Source organism: Electrophorus electricus, chromosome 20, assembly GCF_041902795.1.
Source record: "Electrophorus electricus isolate QZ-2024a chromosome 20, ASM4190279v1, whole genome shotgun sequence".
NCBI lineage: Eukaryota > Metazoa > Chordata > Actinopteri > Gymnotiformes > Gymnotidae > Electrophorus > Electrophorus electricus.
Genome location: NC_137516.1, coordinates 1,321,821 through 1,335,000, shown reverse-complemented (window position 1 = coordinate 1,335,000; position 13,180 = coordinate 1,321,821). Strand labels below are relative to the sequence as shown.

The 13,180-nt window shown below is 47.5% G+C and overlaps 1 protein-coding gene across 4 annotated transcripts in view; it reads left to right on the top strand.

Annotated features, from left to right (window-relative positions):
- The window catches only part of si:dkey-220o5.5 (actin filament-associated protein 1-like 2), a 27,511-nt gene extending 16,125 nt beyond the window's left edge, over nt 1–11,386 (top strand). For all 4 annotated transcript variants that reach the window (XM_027032184.3, XM_081703127.1, XM_081703125.1 and 1 more), the window contains 12 exons: nt 375–474; nt 704–918; nt 1,373–1,549; nt 1,645–1,731; nt 2,497–2,593; nt 5,383–5,597; nt 5,749–5,828; nt 6,026–6,146; nt 6,341–6,425; nt 7,817–7,986; nt 9,421–9,531; nt 9,696–11,386. In XM_027032184.3, the coding sequence (XP_026887985.2) occupies nt 375–474; nt 704–918; nt 1,373–1,549; nt 1,645–1,731; nt 2,497–2,593; nt 5,383–5,597; nt 5,749–5,828; nt 6,026–6,146; nt 6,341–6,425; nt 7,817–7,986; nt 9,421–9,531; nt 9,696–9,722 (1,485 nt within the window). In that variant the 3' untranslated portion in view covers nt 9,723–11,386. The remainder of the gene's footprint in view (nt 1–374; nt 475–703; nt 919–1,372; nt 1,550–1,644; nt 1,732–2,496; nt 2,594–5,382; nt 5,598–5,748; nt 5,829–6,025; nt 6,147–6,340; nt 6,426–7,816; nt 7,987–9,420; nt 9,532–9,695) is intronic.
- Nucleotides 11,387–13,180: the final 1,794 nt, after the last annotated feature.

Below are 13,180 nucleotides of genomic sequence, written 5' to 3'. Positions count from 1 at the left end.
CAGTACCGGGCAGAGCTGAAACCGTGGTGGAGTGTTTGGGCTCAGGACCAGGCAGAGCTGAAACCGTGGTGGAGTTTTTGGGTTGAGGACCAGGCAGAGCTGAAACCGTGGTGGAGTATTTGGGTTCAGGACCGGGCAGAGCTGAAACCGTGGTGGAGTGTTTGGGTTCTGACAGAGTGCAGGGCAGCAGAGCCTGACATCTCTTCTCACCTTCCAGAACATTCTACAGAGGGCGTCCATCACCAACACAACGTCTGTCATCTTTCTCTCTCTCTATCTCCATCTGTTATTCTCTCTGTCTCTCACTGATGCGCGTGTGTGTGTGTGTGTGTGTGTGTGTGTGTGTGTGTGTGTGTGTGTGTGTGTGTTCTCAGTCTGTGGGTCCTGATGTCACCTTACATGCTTCAGAAGTAGAGGAAGATGATGACTGTTATGAAGAGGCGGAGCCTTTTATTACTGTCAGTCAGCCTACAGGTCGGTCGGGCCACACCCACTTCAACAGAAAACCCCAACTCTACGTTACACTCCGTTATTTATTTAGTACTACAATGCTGCATACACTCCTATGGTATTTAAACACCACAAAGCATCCAAGCATTTAAGGTCTAATTAGGTATTAACCACCAGTGTTTATGTAGAAGTGAGTATTTAAGAAACGTTCAGGGGGTGCTGTGGGACTCTAGCTCTGTGGTCCACCCCTCAGACAAACCGGACTCAGACAGCAGTCACTACGAGTCCTACGGCGAGGACGAGGACGAGGACTTTGTGAAGGACAGAGCCCATTACATCCAGTGGAGCGCCTCCCAACCCAGCCTGCGACCCAGCTCGGAGTCGCGCGTCTGCGGCTACCTCTGGAGGAAGAAGTGGCTCGGCCAGTGGACACGCCAGCTCTTCGTCATCAAACACAACTGCTTACTGGTGAGAGGCACTGCGATCCCTAACGGTGGCTTGTCTGAAGTGTGAAATAGTGTAGTGTAGTGTACACTTCTCGTAGCCTCAAGTATGGCTCGAGTCCACACTTTTACACCACACTTCAAGTGGAAGTCCAGCATGGACTCGAGAAGGTGGATTGAACTTCCACTGGTGGTCCAGACAGACCAGAGACTCGTCTGTTTGTGCAGGACTTAAATGACCATTAATCCCGCATGTCTTGAAATATCGTATTGTCTTGAAAATCCTGAATTTCACTACTGTGTGTCTACTTCTGCATGCTAGTCAGTTAGTTAGCTAAAATGAGTAGTGAACACTGGGACTATTTCTAGTGTAAATACTAAGGTATTTGCCTTCTGCATTTTCTGAATCTGTGCTCCTTTGCCTGGCTCTGAAGTAAAGAGTGTGTGTGTGCGCGTGTGTCTGTGCGTGCATGCTGAAGTGTTTTAAGTGTGCTAAAGACCTCCACCCTCTGCTGGAGCTGAAGCTGTCCGGTTGCCAGGTGGTGTACAAGTCCACGCCCGGTAAGAGGATGCAGTCTGAGCTGAAGGTGGTGTGTGGCTCGGACACGCTCATCCTGGGTTTCCAGAGCTGCAGTCAGGCCGAGGACTGGAGGAAGGTCAGATGCCAGGCTACGCTCACCTCCATCCCCCACCGCTCACGCGCGTCTCGTCTGTGTCTCACGTGCGTCTCATGCGCGTCTCTTGTCTGCAGGTCATTGAAGAAGTCAGCAGTTCTTCTTACTACGAACCAGAATCCCACAGTTCCTCACTGAAGAGTGAAAGACTGGAGTGTAGTAGGGTAAGTACACACACACACACACACACACACACACACACACATATACACACACACACACACACACACACACACACACACATATACACACACACACACACACACACACACATATACACACACACTCACACACATATACACACACATATACACACACACTCACACTCACACACTCACACACATATACACACACATATACACACACACTCACACTCACACACATATACACACACACACACATACACACACACACACACACACATACACACTCACACACGCGCACACACTCACGCACACACACACACGCACGCTCACACACACACACGCACTCACGCACACACACGCGCACGCACGCGCGCACACCCACGCACACCCACACACACACCCACACACACACACACACACCCACACGCACGCACACCCGCACACACACACACACACACACACACTCAAACACGCACGCATGCACACGCGCACACACGCACACACGCACACCCACACACACACGCACGCACTCACACATACACACACGCACTCGCACACCCACACACACACACACTCACACACACACACACACACACACTCACTCACTCACTCACTCACTCACTCACTCACTCACTCCACACACACACACACACACACAGAGGATGAGATCATTCTTTGTTCCTCTAAAGGTGTGCTTGGCTGCATTACTGTGTTTCTAGTGTGTGCGTTTATCCTGAGTTCAGTAACACAGGGTCTTGCATCTCTGTCGCCCCCTGTCTGTAGTCCAGTGCAGCGCTCTACACAGACTCAGATGAGGAAACTCTCCCTGGCCTTCACTCAGCTGTCAGCAGTCTGGAGATCAACAAAGAGCAGATCAGAGGTGAGCTCTCACACACACACACACTCACACACACACACACACAGAGACACACACACAGAGACACACACACACTCACACACACACACACACACACACACAGAGACACACACACACACACACACACACACACCCCTAACCAGTCAGGTTGACTTTCCTCAACGTATCCCCTAATGCCATATCCTCAACATTATCCTGGAGTCATCCGTGTGATAAGCTTGTGGTCTCCATGGTAACCACGCAGAACCCTGACAGCACTGTGCTGTCCTGCCATTCCACTCGGAATTCTCAGCATTCCGGCCGAGACACGTGGAGGGAACTGTACACTGGGCTGTTTGTACTCAGATTCCTGCGGTGTGTCGTCATCACCTTCACCACAAGGGTGACGCATTCTGACACAAACCCACGAGGCTGTTTGGTAAACACAACGGGACACTTTTGCATAAGAAAAGGATGCAGGGGCTGGAATGCCCTGTGTCCTGGATCTGTGTGGTCCTGTATGTGTGTAGTCCTGTGTCCTGTATGTGTGTAGTCCTGTATGTGTGTGGTCCTATATGTGTGTAGTCCTGTGTCCTGTGTGTGTAGTCCTGTATGTGTGTAGTCCTGTGTCCTGTATGTGTGTGGTCCTGTGTCCTGTATGTGTGTGGTCCTGTGTCCTGGATCTGTGTGGTCCTGTATGTGTGTGGTCCTGTGTCCTGGATCTGTGTGGTCCTGTGTCCTGGATCTGTGTGGTCCTGTATCCTGTATGTGTGTAGTCCTGTGTCCTGTATGTGTGTAGTCCTGTGTCCTGTGTGTGTAGTCCTGTATGTGTGTAGTCCTGTGTCCTGTATGTGTGTGGTCCTGTGTCCTGGATCTGTGTGGTCCTGTGTCCTGGATCTGTGTGGTCCTGGATCTGTGTGGTCCTGTGTCCTGGATCTGTGTGGTCCTGTATGTGTGTGGTCCTGTATGTGTGTAGTCCTGTGTCCTGGATCTGTGTGGTCCTGTATGTGTGTAGTCCTGTGTCCTGGATCTGTGTGGTCCTGTATGTGTGTGGTCCTGTGTCCTGTATGTGTGTAGTCCTGTATGTGTGTAGTCCTGTGTCCTGGATCTGTGTGGTCCTGTATGTGTGTAGTCCTGTGTCCTGTATGTGTGTGGTCCTGTATGTGTGTAGTCCTGTGTCCTGTATGTGTGTAGTCCTGTGTCCTGTGTGTGTAGTCCTGTATGTGTGTGGTCCTGTGTCCTGTATGTGTGTAGTCCTGTGTCCTGTATGTGTGTGGTCCTGTGTCCTGTATGTGTGTGGTCCTGTGTCCTGGATCTGTGTGGTCCTGTATGTGTGTGGTCCTGTGTCCTGGATCTGTGTGGTCCTGTATGTGTGTGGTCCTGTGTCCTGGATCTGTGTGGTCCTGTATGTGTGTAGTCCTGTGTCCTGGATCTGTGTGGTCCTGTATCCTGTATGTGTGTAGTCCTGTGTCCTGGATCTGTGTGGTCCTGTATCCTGTATGTGTGTAGTCCTGTGTCCTGTATGTGTGTAGTCCTGTGTCCTGTGTGTGTGTAGTCCTGTGTCCTGTGTGTGTAGTCCTGTATGTGTGTAGTCCTGTGTCCTGTATGTGTGTGTGGTCCTGTGTCCTGTATGTGTGTGGTCCTGTGTCCTGTATGTGTGTGGTCCTGTGTCCTGGATCTGTGTGGTCCTGTATGTGTGTGGTCCTGTGTCCTGGATCTGTGTGGTCCTGTATGTGTGTAGTCCTGTGTCCTGGATCTGTGTGGTCCTGTATGTGTGTGGTCCTGTGTCCTGTATGTGTGTAGTCCTGTGTCCTGTATGTGTGTAGTCCTGTATGTGTGTAGTCCTGTGTCCTGTATGTGTGTAGTCCTGTGTCCTGGATCTGTGTGGTCCTGTATGTGTGTAGTCCTGTGTCCTGGATCTGTGTGGTCCTGTATGTGTGTAGTCCTGTGTCCTGGATCTGTGTAGTCCTGTGTCCTGTATGTGTGTGGTCCTGTGTCCTGTATGTGTGTGGTCCTGTATGTGTGTAGTCCTGTGTCCTGTATGTGTGTGGTCCTGTATGTGTGTAGTCCTGTGTCCTGGATCTGTGTAGTCCTGTGTCTTGAATGTTCGACTGTCAGCATGACAGAGCTGTCAGTTCCTAAGATACAAATACGTTTGTATAATGATACATTTATAATACAAACATGTTGTTTTGTTGTTATAAACGTGTACACAGTGTATAATGTTGTGTGGAACTGCTAACATTAATAATTAAGTTAATTTCAGCATGCTGTTTGTGTTTGAGTGAAACACACTCGTCTGTGTGTGTGTGTGTGTGTGTGCGCGTGTGTGCGCGTGTGTGCGCATGCGCAATGTACAGGGTTCATGTTGATTGTAGCGTGCTCACAATAGCCGTGTCTTACACACACTTTAGCATTTCAGCAGGGATTACGTAGCTGAATTCTGGAGAAGTTAAAATAAATCTCACTGCGATAAATCTCTGGAAAACCTTAAAGTCATGTTTTAAAATAATGTTTGTAGATTATAAACTATAAATTTGTGGATGTTTTGAAAAGAGATTAGAGTCACAGTGCTACACTACATGGTATAATGTATTGTTTGGGCCTCTTAAGTGTCTCTGTGTGTGTAGTGTGTGTGTGTGTGTGTGTGTGTGTGTGTGTGTGTGTAAACCCTCCTGTTCTGCTTCGGGTCTGGCCTGAATCAGCTAATGTAAATCCCAGCTAATGCAATAACGAATCAACTAAACAGCTACACATACACACACAACGCTCTCGCTCATCTAATTCCTTTTCTGTGCCTCTCCCTCCTGTAGCTGGTTATCTGAGTGTGCTGATGAGTTATCAGTGGCAGACTCTCTGGTGTCGGGTGGAGGCGGGGCTTCTGAAGATGTTCCGTGACCCCAGCAGTGACCTCAGCCCTCAGTACACGGTGCAACTGCAGGGCAGTGAAATCCAGCCTGGGCCAGACACTGCCCACGCCTACCGCATAACAATTCTACAGCACGGGGACCAGGTGGCAGTCCTGGAGGTACACACACACATGCATGCACCGCTTCCTCCAAATAAAACTCTAAATACATACACATCTCTGGACTTTACTGGTGCTTTATGCTTCTCTGTGCGCGTGTGTGTGTGTGCGTGCATGCGTGTGCACGTGTGTGCGCGTGTGTGTGAGTTAGGTTGGCTGTTCTGATGATAAAGAGAACTGGGTTCACCTCCTGCAGGATGGGAGCACAAACCAGAATACCGAACCTCTCAGGTAAACACACACACACACACGCACGCATGTGCATATACACACACATACATCAGTGCATACACACAAACACACATGTACACCTATACACACACACACACACACGCATGTACACACATACACACCCAAAAACACACATACGCGCATACACACACACTTTCCCTAACCTCTTTCCACACTCTATGTTCTCTTTTGCTCAGTGGCCTAAAAGTCAGAAGGTTCCCAAAATCAAACACGTACATCGACGACCCCTTCCAGCAGCTGTGTGGTGGAGTCCACTCGCAGCCCATCTACTCGAACGCATCTATCCTGGAGCACATGGTACAGTCCAGGAGGGATGTTTAACAGTTATCGGTGTCTAGGGGACCCACATATGGAGAACAAATATGGGTTGTTTACAGTTTGTGTTTAGTTGAGTCTAACCTGAACTTCCTTATCTAAAACCTCTCATGACAGTGAATCTCACAGTACTGTGTAGAAAAGGTCGCTAGAGTTGCCTGAGAGAAATTTTTCAGTTTCAGAAATCGCCTACTGGTGGAAATACAGATTCACCATCGGATCCTGCCAACTATAGCAACAATGACCTCCTCCGTCAGCTTGGTGAGTGAGTCCTGGACCCGCTGGTACTGCTGGGTCTAGCCGGGTGCCTCTGTGCCACCCTGGTTCTGCCGAGTCTTTTTATCTGTCTCCGGTTTCTCTGCTGTGAGACGTCTGTGAGTAATAAATGAACCCACAGGCCTGATTGCTGTCTCAGGCTCAACAGTGTAATTGTGTTTGGTTGGGCTTTTGAGTGCGGGTGTGTTTGGTGCAGAGTAAAAACAGCATAATCAGACTGGGATATTTATATGTTGAGTGTGTGTGTGTGTGTGTGTGTGTGTGTGTGTGTGTGTGTGTGTGTGTGTGTGTGTGTGAGAGAGAGAGAGAGAGAGAGAGAGAGAGACTGTTTCCTCCTTCGTGTGGAGCATACCCAGAGAGAGAGAGAGTTGAGGGTGTGGTGTAACAAAAAGAAACTTTACTTGTAAACCAAATTACTGACATGAAAGGTTTGGTGTGGGGACCCACCGGCTGGGTACTTTCCACTTGGAGAGCTGTGCGTGTGTGTGATTAGAGGAGTGTGTGGATGTCCTGAGGCCAATCCTCCCCCCACACACGGCTGCATTCAGCACTCATGGATACGGTGCTAAATAACAGTGAGGAGTTGGCAGTCACAGGAGCTGTCTTAATAGCTCACACTTAATAGCTCGCAGGCTTACCAAGAAATCTTCACTGACGTCATATTCCACTGATTCAGGAGATCGGTACAGCTAGAAATGACGTGAGGTGTGTGACGAGAGTGCTCTCTCTCGATGCGCTGGCTAACCCTTCACAGCACAGGGTCCGAACAAGTTAGTGGAGAAGTGTTTGGGCCGTACAGTATTGTCAGTACCGTCAATACTGTGAATACTGCCCTGTGAAATACTTTATGGGGATGGTAATGTGTGTGTCTAGTGTGCTTGCAGTCTCTCTCTCTCTCTCTCCCCCTCCCCCCCTCTCCCTCTCTGTCTTGCTATCTTCCTTTCTCTCTCTCTCTCTCTCTCTCTCTCTCCCAAAAAAAATAAGTCTGAAACTTTTTTAATCTTGTGGTTGTGGTTACAGAGAAGGGATGCAGTGTTGTGGCGTATAGACGTACACACACACACACACACACACACACACACACACACACGTATCCTTTTAAGACCAGGAGCATATTGTGTTTTCATTCTTAGCCCAACTTTCCAGTAAGAGTCTTTAAACGGAGACTAGTAGAGGAAACAGAAAAACAGTGTGTGAATATCCACAAAACCAGGAGGAATCTCTCCTACACACACACACACATGCGCGCGCACACACAGACACACCCACATTCGCACACGCACGCATACACACACACACGCATGCAGAAAAATGTGGAGAGATGCCTTTCAGATCTGCTGATATCAGTTATGTGTGTTTTTATGTGTGTGTATCAGGTGAGAAAGTGTGTGAGGCAGAGCGATGTGTACAAAAGCTTGAACTGTCAGGAAAACGGGTGCAGCTGAGAGCAGGGTCAGAGGTCAACCTCGTCAGTGTGACCTCTAAAAGCGCCAAACGCTCATCATTCAGACAGTCCCTCCTCCCTTTCTGCTCAGAGAGAACACAGGTAACACACACACACAGGTAACACACACACACACACAGGTAACACACATACACACACACATACACCCATTCACACACACACACACACAGCCATGCACACACACACACAGACAGATTAATGTAGATTATCTTACTTGAATGATATAAGAATTCAGTCCCTTTGCAGGTGAGAAAAGTGAGAGTAGAGTTAGAGGTTTGATGTGCTGCACTGCCCCCTGCTGTTGGAATCTAGACTTACAACAACAGAAACAAGACTGGTGACATCACGATTCAGCTGGCTCATGTTCTCCTGTTATGTAACTGTTTTAATTCAGCCAGCCTGTACTAGACATTGATAGGAAATGCCCGTTCTGTGGTGTGTGTGAAGACCCATCGCGCTGCAAATTCATCAGAATAAAACATGTGCGCTACATTTATGAAACAGTGCAAAAAAACCCCCGAAACAACAAAAATAATGCATGCAAGTTCAGAAACGCTGCAAATCCAGTCACAACACAACGTGTTTCTGGAGGACACGCGGAGGGATGAACTCCTGCGAGACCACTGGTCACTGAGTAGCTGATGAACAAATAATTCTATTTGTGATTCCCACTGTTATATCGTTATATTAGTGAGGCTGATACACAACCAACAACTAATCTGGGCATGCGATGCCTTCGTTTGTCTTCATTCCTGGTCAGATACACTCAAAGTGTGTTACTACTTCACAACACAGGCTACGAGTTCATTCACGTTTGAAAGTTTAGCTACAGGTCTACAACCTGTGACCCAGACCTGGCTTTAAGCCCAGTTGATCAGCCAATCAATGTCCAGAAAAACAACCAATGGCATTCACGGCTCGAACAAGGACCATGAACAAACAGATATTGCAACAAAAGCTCACAGTATGATGCTCGCACTGAAGATGTCACCTCGTCTGGTGATGAAATGTCTGCAACCGAAATGCCAAGATCGGAGAACACTACAACATCGACCTTCTTTACAACCTGGCCGCAGCAACACACGAATAGACCAGCTGCTCATTATGTACCATAAAACCAAAGACAAACCCGTGGAAATCGCAAATCTCAGTTACTTTCACTCGGTGTTGGGTTGTCTGTGCCCTCTGTGTGTCCCCGGAAACACTTCCGCTGTGCTGACTGGATTTGCAGTGTTTCTGAAGGTGTGTGCATTTTCTATATTTGCATCACGTTTCTGAAACGTAGCGCATGTACTGTCATGCTGATGAATGTGTGTCATATAGTTGCAGCGCGATGGGTCTCGCTGCCACTGTAAATCTGACCTGATGATGTAAAGCAAAGCTAATGCAATATGAAGTACACACACACGCGCGCACACACACACGCACACGCGCACACACACGCACACACACGCACACGCGCACACACACGCACACACACACACACAACACTGAAACTCTCTCTCATTCACTTAGGGAGGGCTCCTGTCTCCGATCCTGCGAAGGACAGCCTCTGTTAAGAACTCCCTGAAGAGAGTGCCCTCTGCCTTCTTCATTGAGCATGGCAAGGTCTTTCACAGGAGGAGGGTAAGTTCTCCCTTCATCTTCGCCCAATCGTTAGTCATGACCACCTCTGCCACTCACGAGTTGATGAAGCTCCACTACTGCCCCTGTGGCGTGGGACTTCAGTTTGGTCAGGAGATGTTCAAATGCTCTGATGATCTTTCATGATGTTTGTGTGTGTTTTGCAGGAGTGGGAGACAAACGGTCTGGCTTGACCTCAACGCCCCAACACCCTCTCCTCACCGTGTACACATTCCCTTCCTGTTATTAACACCATCAGCAACCTCAACGCCCCAACACCCTCTCCTCACTGTGTACACATTCCCTTCCTGTTATTAACACCATCAGCATTGTATTGCACTGAGAACATTCTAATTTCTGAGCATGTGGATCATGCATATATTTGATTTTTAGTTTTTTTTTTTGTTGCCAGGATTAATTTTATAACTGATCTCAGCAAATGCTTTTAGTGTCGGTTTCTTGTTCATTTCACAGCCTGGTTTCAACCACCCTTAAAGGTTCAATCTGTGCTCCTCTGGGCAGGTAGTGAGCGTTTGTGTATATGGGCCTTGAGCAGGTTGGTAAGCTCCCAACATCTCTGAGTAAAGGCCTTGGAAAACAGACACTGCTGTGTTCCTTTTAGTCAGCTAATGTCTTCCAGCTCTGCTGCATGTTAGTGTAAGGGTGTAATGGGACAGTGGTGCTCAGTGGTGAAGGTACTGGTCTAGTAATCAGAAGGTTGCTGGTTCAAGTCCCACCACTGCCAGGCTTCCACTGTTGGGTCCCTAAACAAAACTCTTAACCCTCAATTACTCAAGTTGTGTTCAGTCAGAGTTGTAAGTCAGCTAAATGCCAATGTAAATGTGTCTTAATGTATAAATGTGTCTTAATGACCTCAGCTGTAGTTTTGGTTCCTTTGCAAATGATTCATCAGATTTATTTCAAATACTATCACTAACTGAACTAGTTCTGGAGCTCATAAGCACACATTGACTGGTCTCATTTAAAAAAAAAAAGCTACAACGATGTCTCTAACATGTCTCACAGTTAGTGTACCTCCAGAGCTGGAGCTAAGGTACTGCCAAAGCTTCAGGGCATTTTTAACTGTGCTGCCCAGCTACAACAGCATCGGACTGTAAGGAAGAGATTGTGCCATAATTCTTTAAACCTTTTGAGACTCCGGAATTCTTCAGCGTGTCTTATAAACGTGGACAGAGAAGTTGGAAGTTCCCTCGCAGTCTGAGGCACGTCCGAACAGACGGAGCGTGGCGTTCTTTAACGCACAGTGTTGAAACTCCTGTCCTTACATGCCTTTGTACCAGAACCAAAACTCTGTGTGTGTGTGTGTGTGTGTGTGTGTGTGTCCACTGACATGCAAAAATTAAGATCAGGGAACTGAAGTGTGTATATAAGCGGCTGCAGGCTGTGGGGTCATGACCTGATCTTCCTGTACACCTGTGGTAACAGATCAGCATTTTCTACTTCACGTACATGTGCACGTGTTTTGTATTTTATATGAAGGTTTTTTTTAACTATGTCAGTTCTCTGAAATGATGCGTGGGGTTGTTGCTAGTGTAGCCAAACGGATGCGGGATTCTGGTGATGGCTGCAGCCTACTAAAACAAAACAAACCCCTTTAAGTCTAGATGTCAGCCAGCGGCGGAATGCTGAGAACTGTGGTCTAAGGAAAACTCGACAAACATCTTTGGACTTGTACAATAAATGAACCAACTGTAGGTGATGGAGAATGTGTTGTTTACATGTGTAAGATTTCTGACATTTCCTTTGCTTGCAGCCAGCACACAGCTTGTTGAGTCTTGAAATAAATTCTGACCTTTGCTAGCCTAGAGAAAACTTAAACACAAATAAAGTAACTCACATAAACCAAGAGTTTTCTTATTCTTCTGAAACTTCACAGACCGCTGCGTGATTGTGGGTCTTACTCTTGTAACTACTTTGTGCTTTAGTTTCACTGTAGTTACTGAATAATGAATAATAATTCCTAAATGATAAGATTTAGGATTATTAAATGAATAACAACCCTGGAGTATAAGATGTTAATATACGGTTTTATCATAAAATAAGAAACCAGTCACACACATTACTTTTTGTTGTGTTTAAAGTCAGAAAGAGCAGATTAACGAGGTCTCTTAAACGTGGACACTGATGGAACAACTAAAGACTAATGATGGCTTATCATCCCGTCATAAATCAGAGAGGCAGGTTTCCTGTGGCTGGGTCTAGCCGCCAGACCTCCGAGCCCTCCCAGTTCCAGACTGGCTTCTCTGGATTCCTGGGGAATGTTTCTTGCCAAACTGCGTGTGGTGCACACAGAGGCAGTGCAGCCACTCTATGCCATGTCTGCTCGTCACGACATGCAAAATGGATGTGGCTACATAAGATCTAAAAAAAAACCTCACTAGAAACAGAAATTTTTTTCCCATGCAGATGTCTGTTGGCAGATAGACACAAAGAGCTCGGTGAAGTTCTGTGCTCATTGTGACTACATTTCCCAGAGTCCCATGCTTTGGTCCTGTCAACTAAAGACTCTTTGAAATACAGTCAGTTCATTTGTCCAAACCCAAGTCTCACTCCAAAAGTGCGTTTCTGTAAGTTGTTTGAGCCTCACGTGATTTTAACAGGGACTGCTTGACTGTGGGCTGGTCTTCCTGATTTAGATTAGGACTAAGCATGAATGAAAAGGTGGTGAATCTCCGCAGGCAGAGAAATGTAGTTTCAGATCAGGTCTAAGATCAGGTCTGAGATCAGGCTTAAATGCAGTCTGGAACATGTCAGCTCCGAGTTTGCAAGATGGAATTAAAATGACTAGAATGAAAACAGGTGCAGAAATTACTATAAAATAAAATTACTACGGGGAACGCTCGCGGAACTGTTTCAGCGCCGTAACTGGAACATAAACAAAATAATGAAAACTGGTGTACTTGTCCCAAATCCAAGCCGCGTTGAAAAAATGAAAAATTTTTCTCAATTTATACAAGACTCGAAAAAAACCCATGTCTTACTGGCTGCATTTGCATTTTTAAGGCTTGTACTGTTTTTGAACGTCTTAGAATTGCGTAACTTTCCCTAGTTTCCCAGCACACAGGCCTGGTCCGCGCAGACGGCGGCTGTTTGGGCTTCCTGGAGTTCAGACTTCATCTCCTCGGGCAGCTGGAGGGCAGGGCAGGAAGGTTTGTTGTGACGACGGTAACGGCGCGCTGTTTCACAATAAGATCATTACGGAAAACTTTAGAGAGCAACTTTAAAAAGCATTTAACGCCCCTTTAAAGGTGACGGGCAAGGCGCGTCTGCCAAACGCCGTGAGTGTAAAATGTAAATGTGAAATAAATGTTAAGGCCTGAACTGGACGGATGGCTGTGGAATGCCTGCCGCGGCAGTATCCGCCCTGCACTTTTCCTGCTCCTTCTCCCACACAGACACCAGCAACACCACAAACCGAAACAAGCCGTTTGTTTCAGGCACTGAACATGCTAACACGCACTAAAAAACACGCTTGTTTCCTTCTTCCCCAGCGAGAGTCGTGTTATTACAGACCCCCGTCTGCGCGTAATGGCGCGGCGTGTCCGCGCGGAGGCGCACGCGCACCGACCAGCTCCCCCTCGCGGTGCCTCTGGCCCAGGTGGATGAGCAGACCCCCCCCTCCCATCGCCTC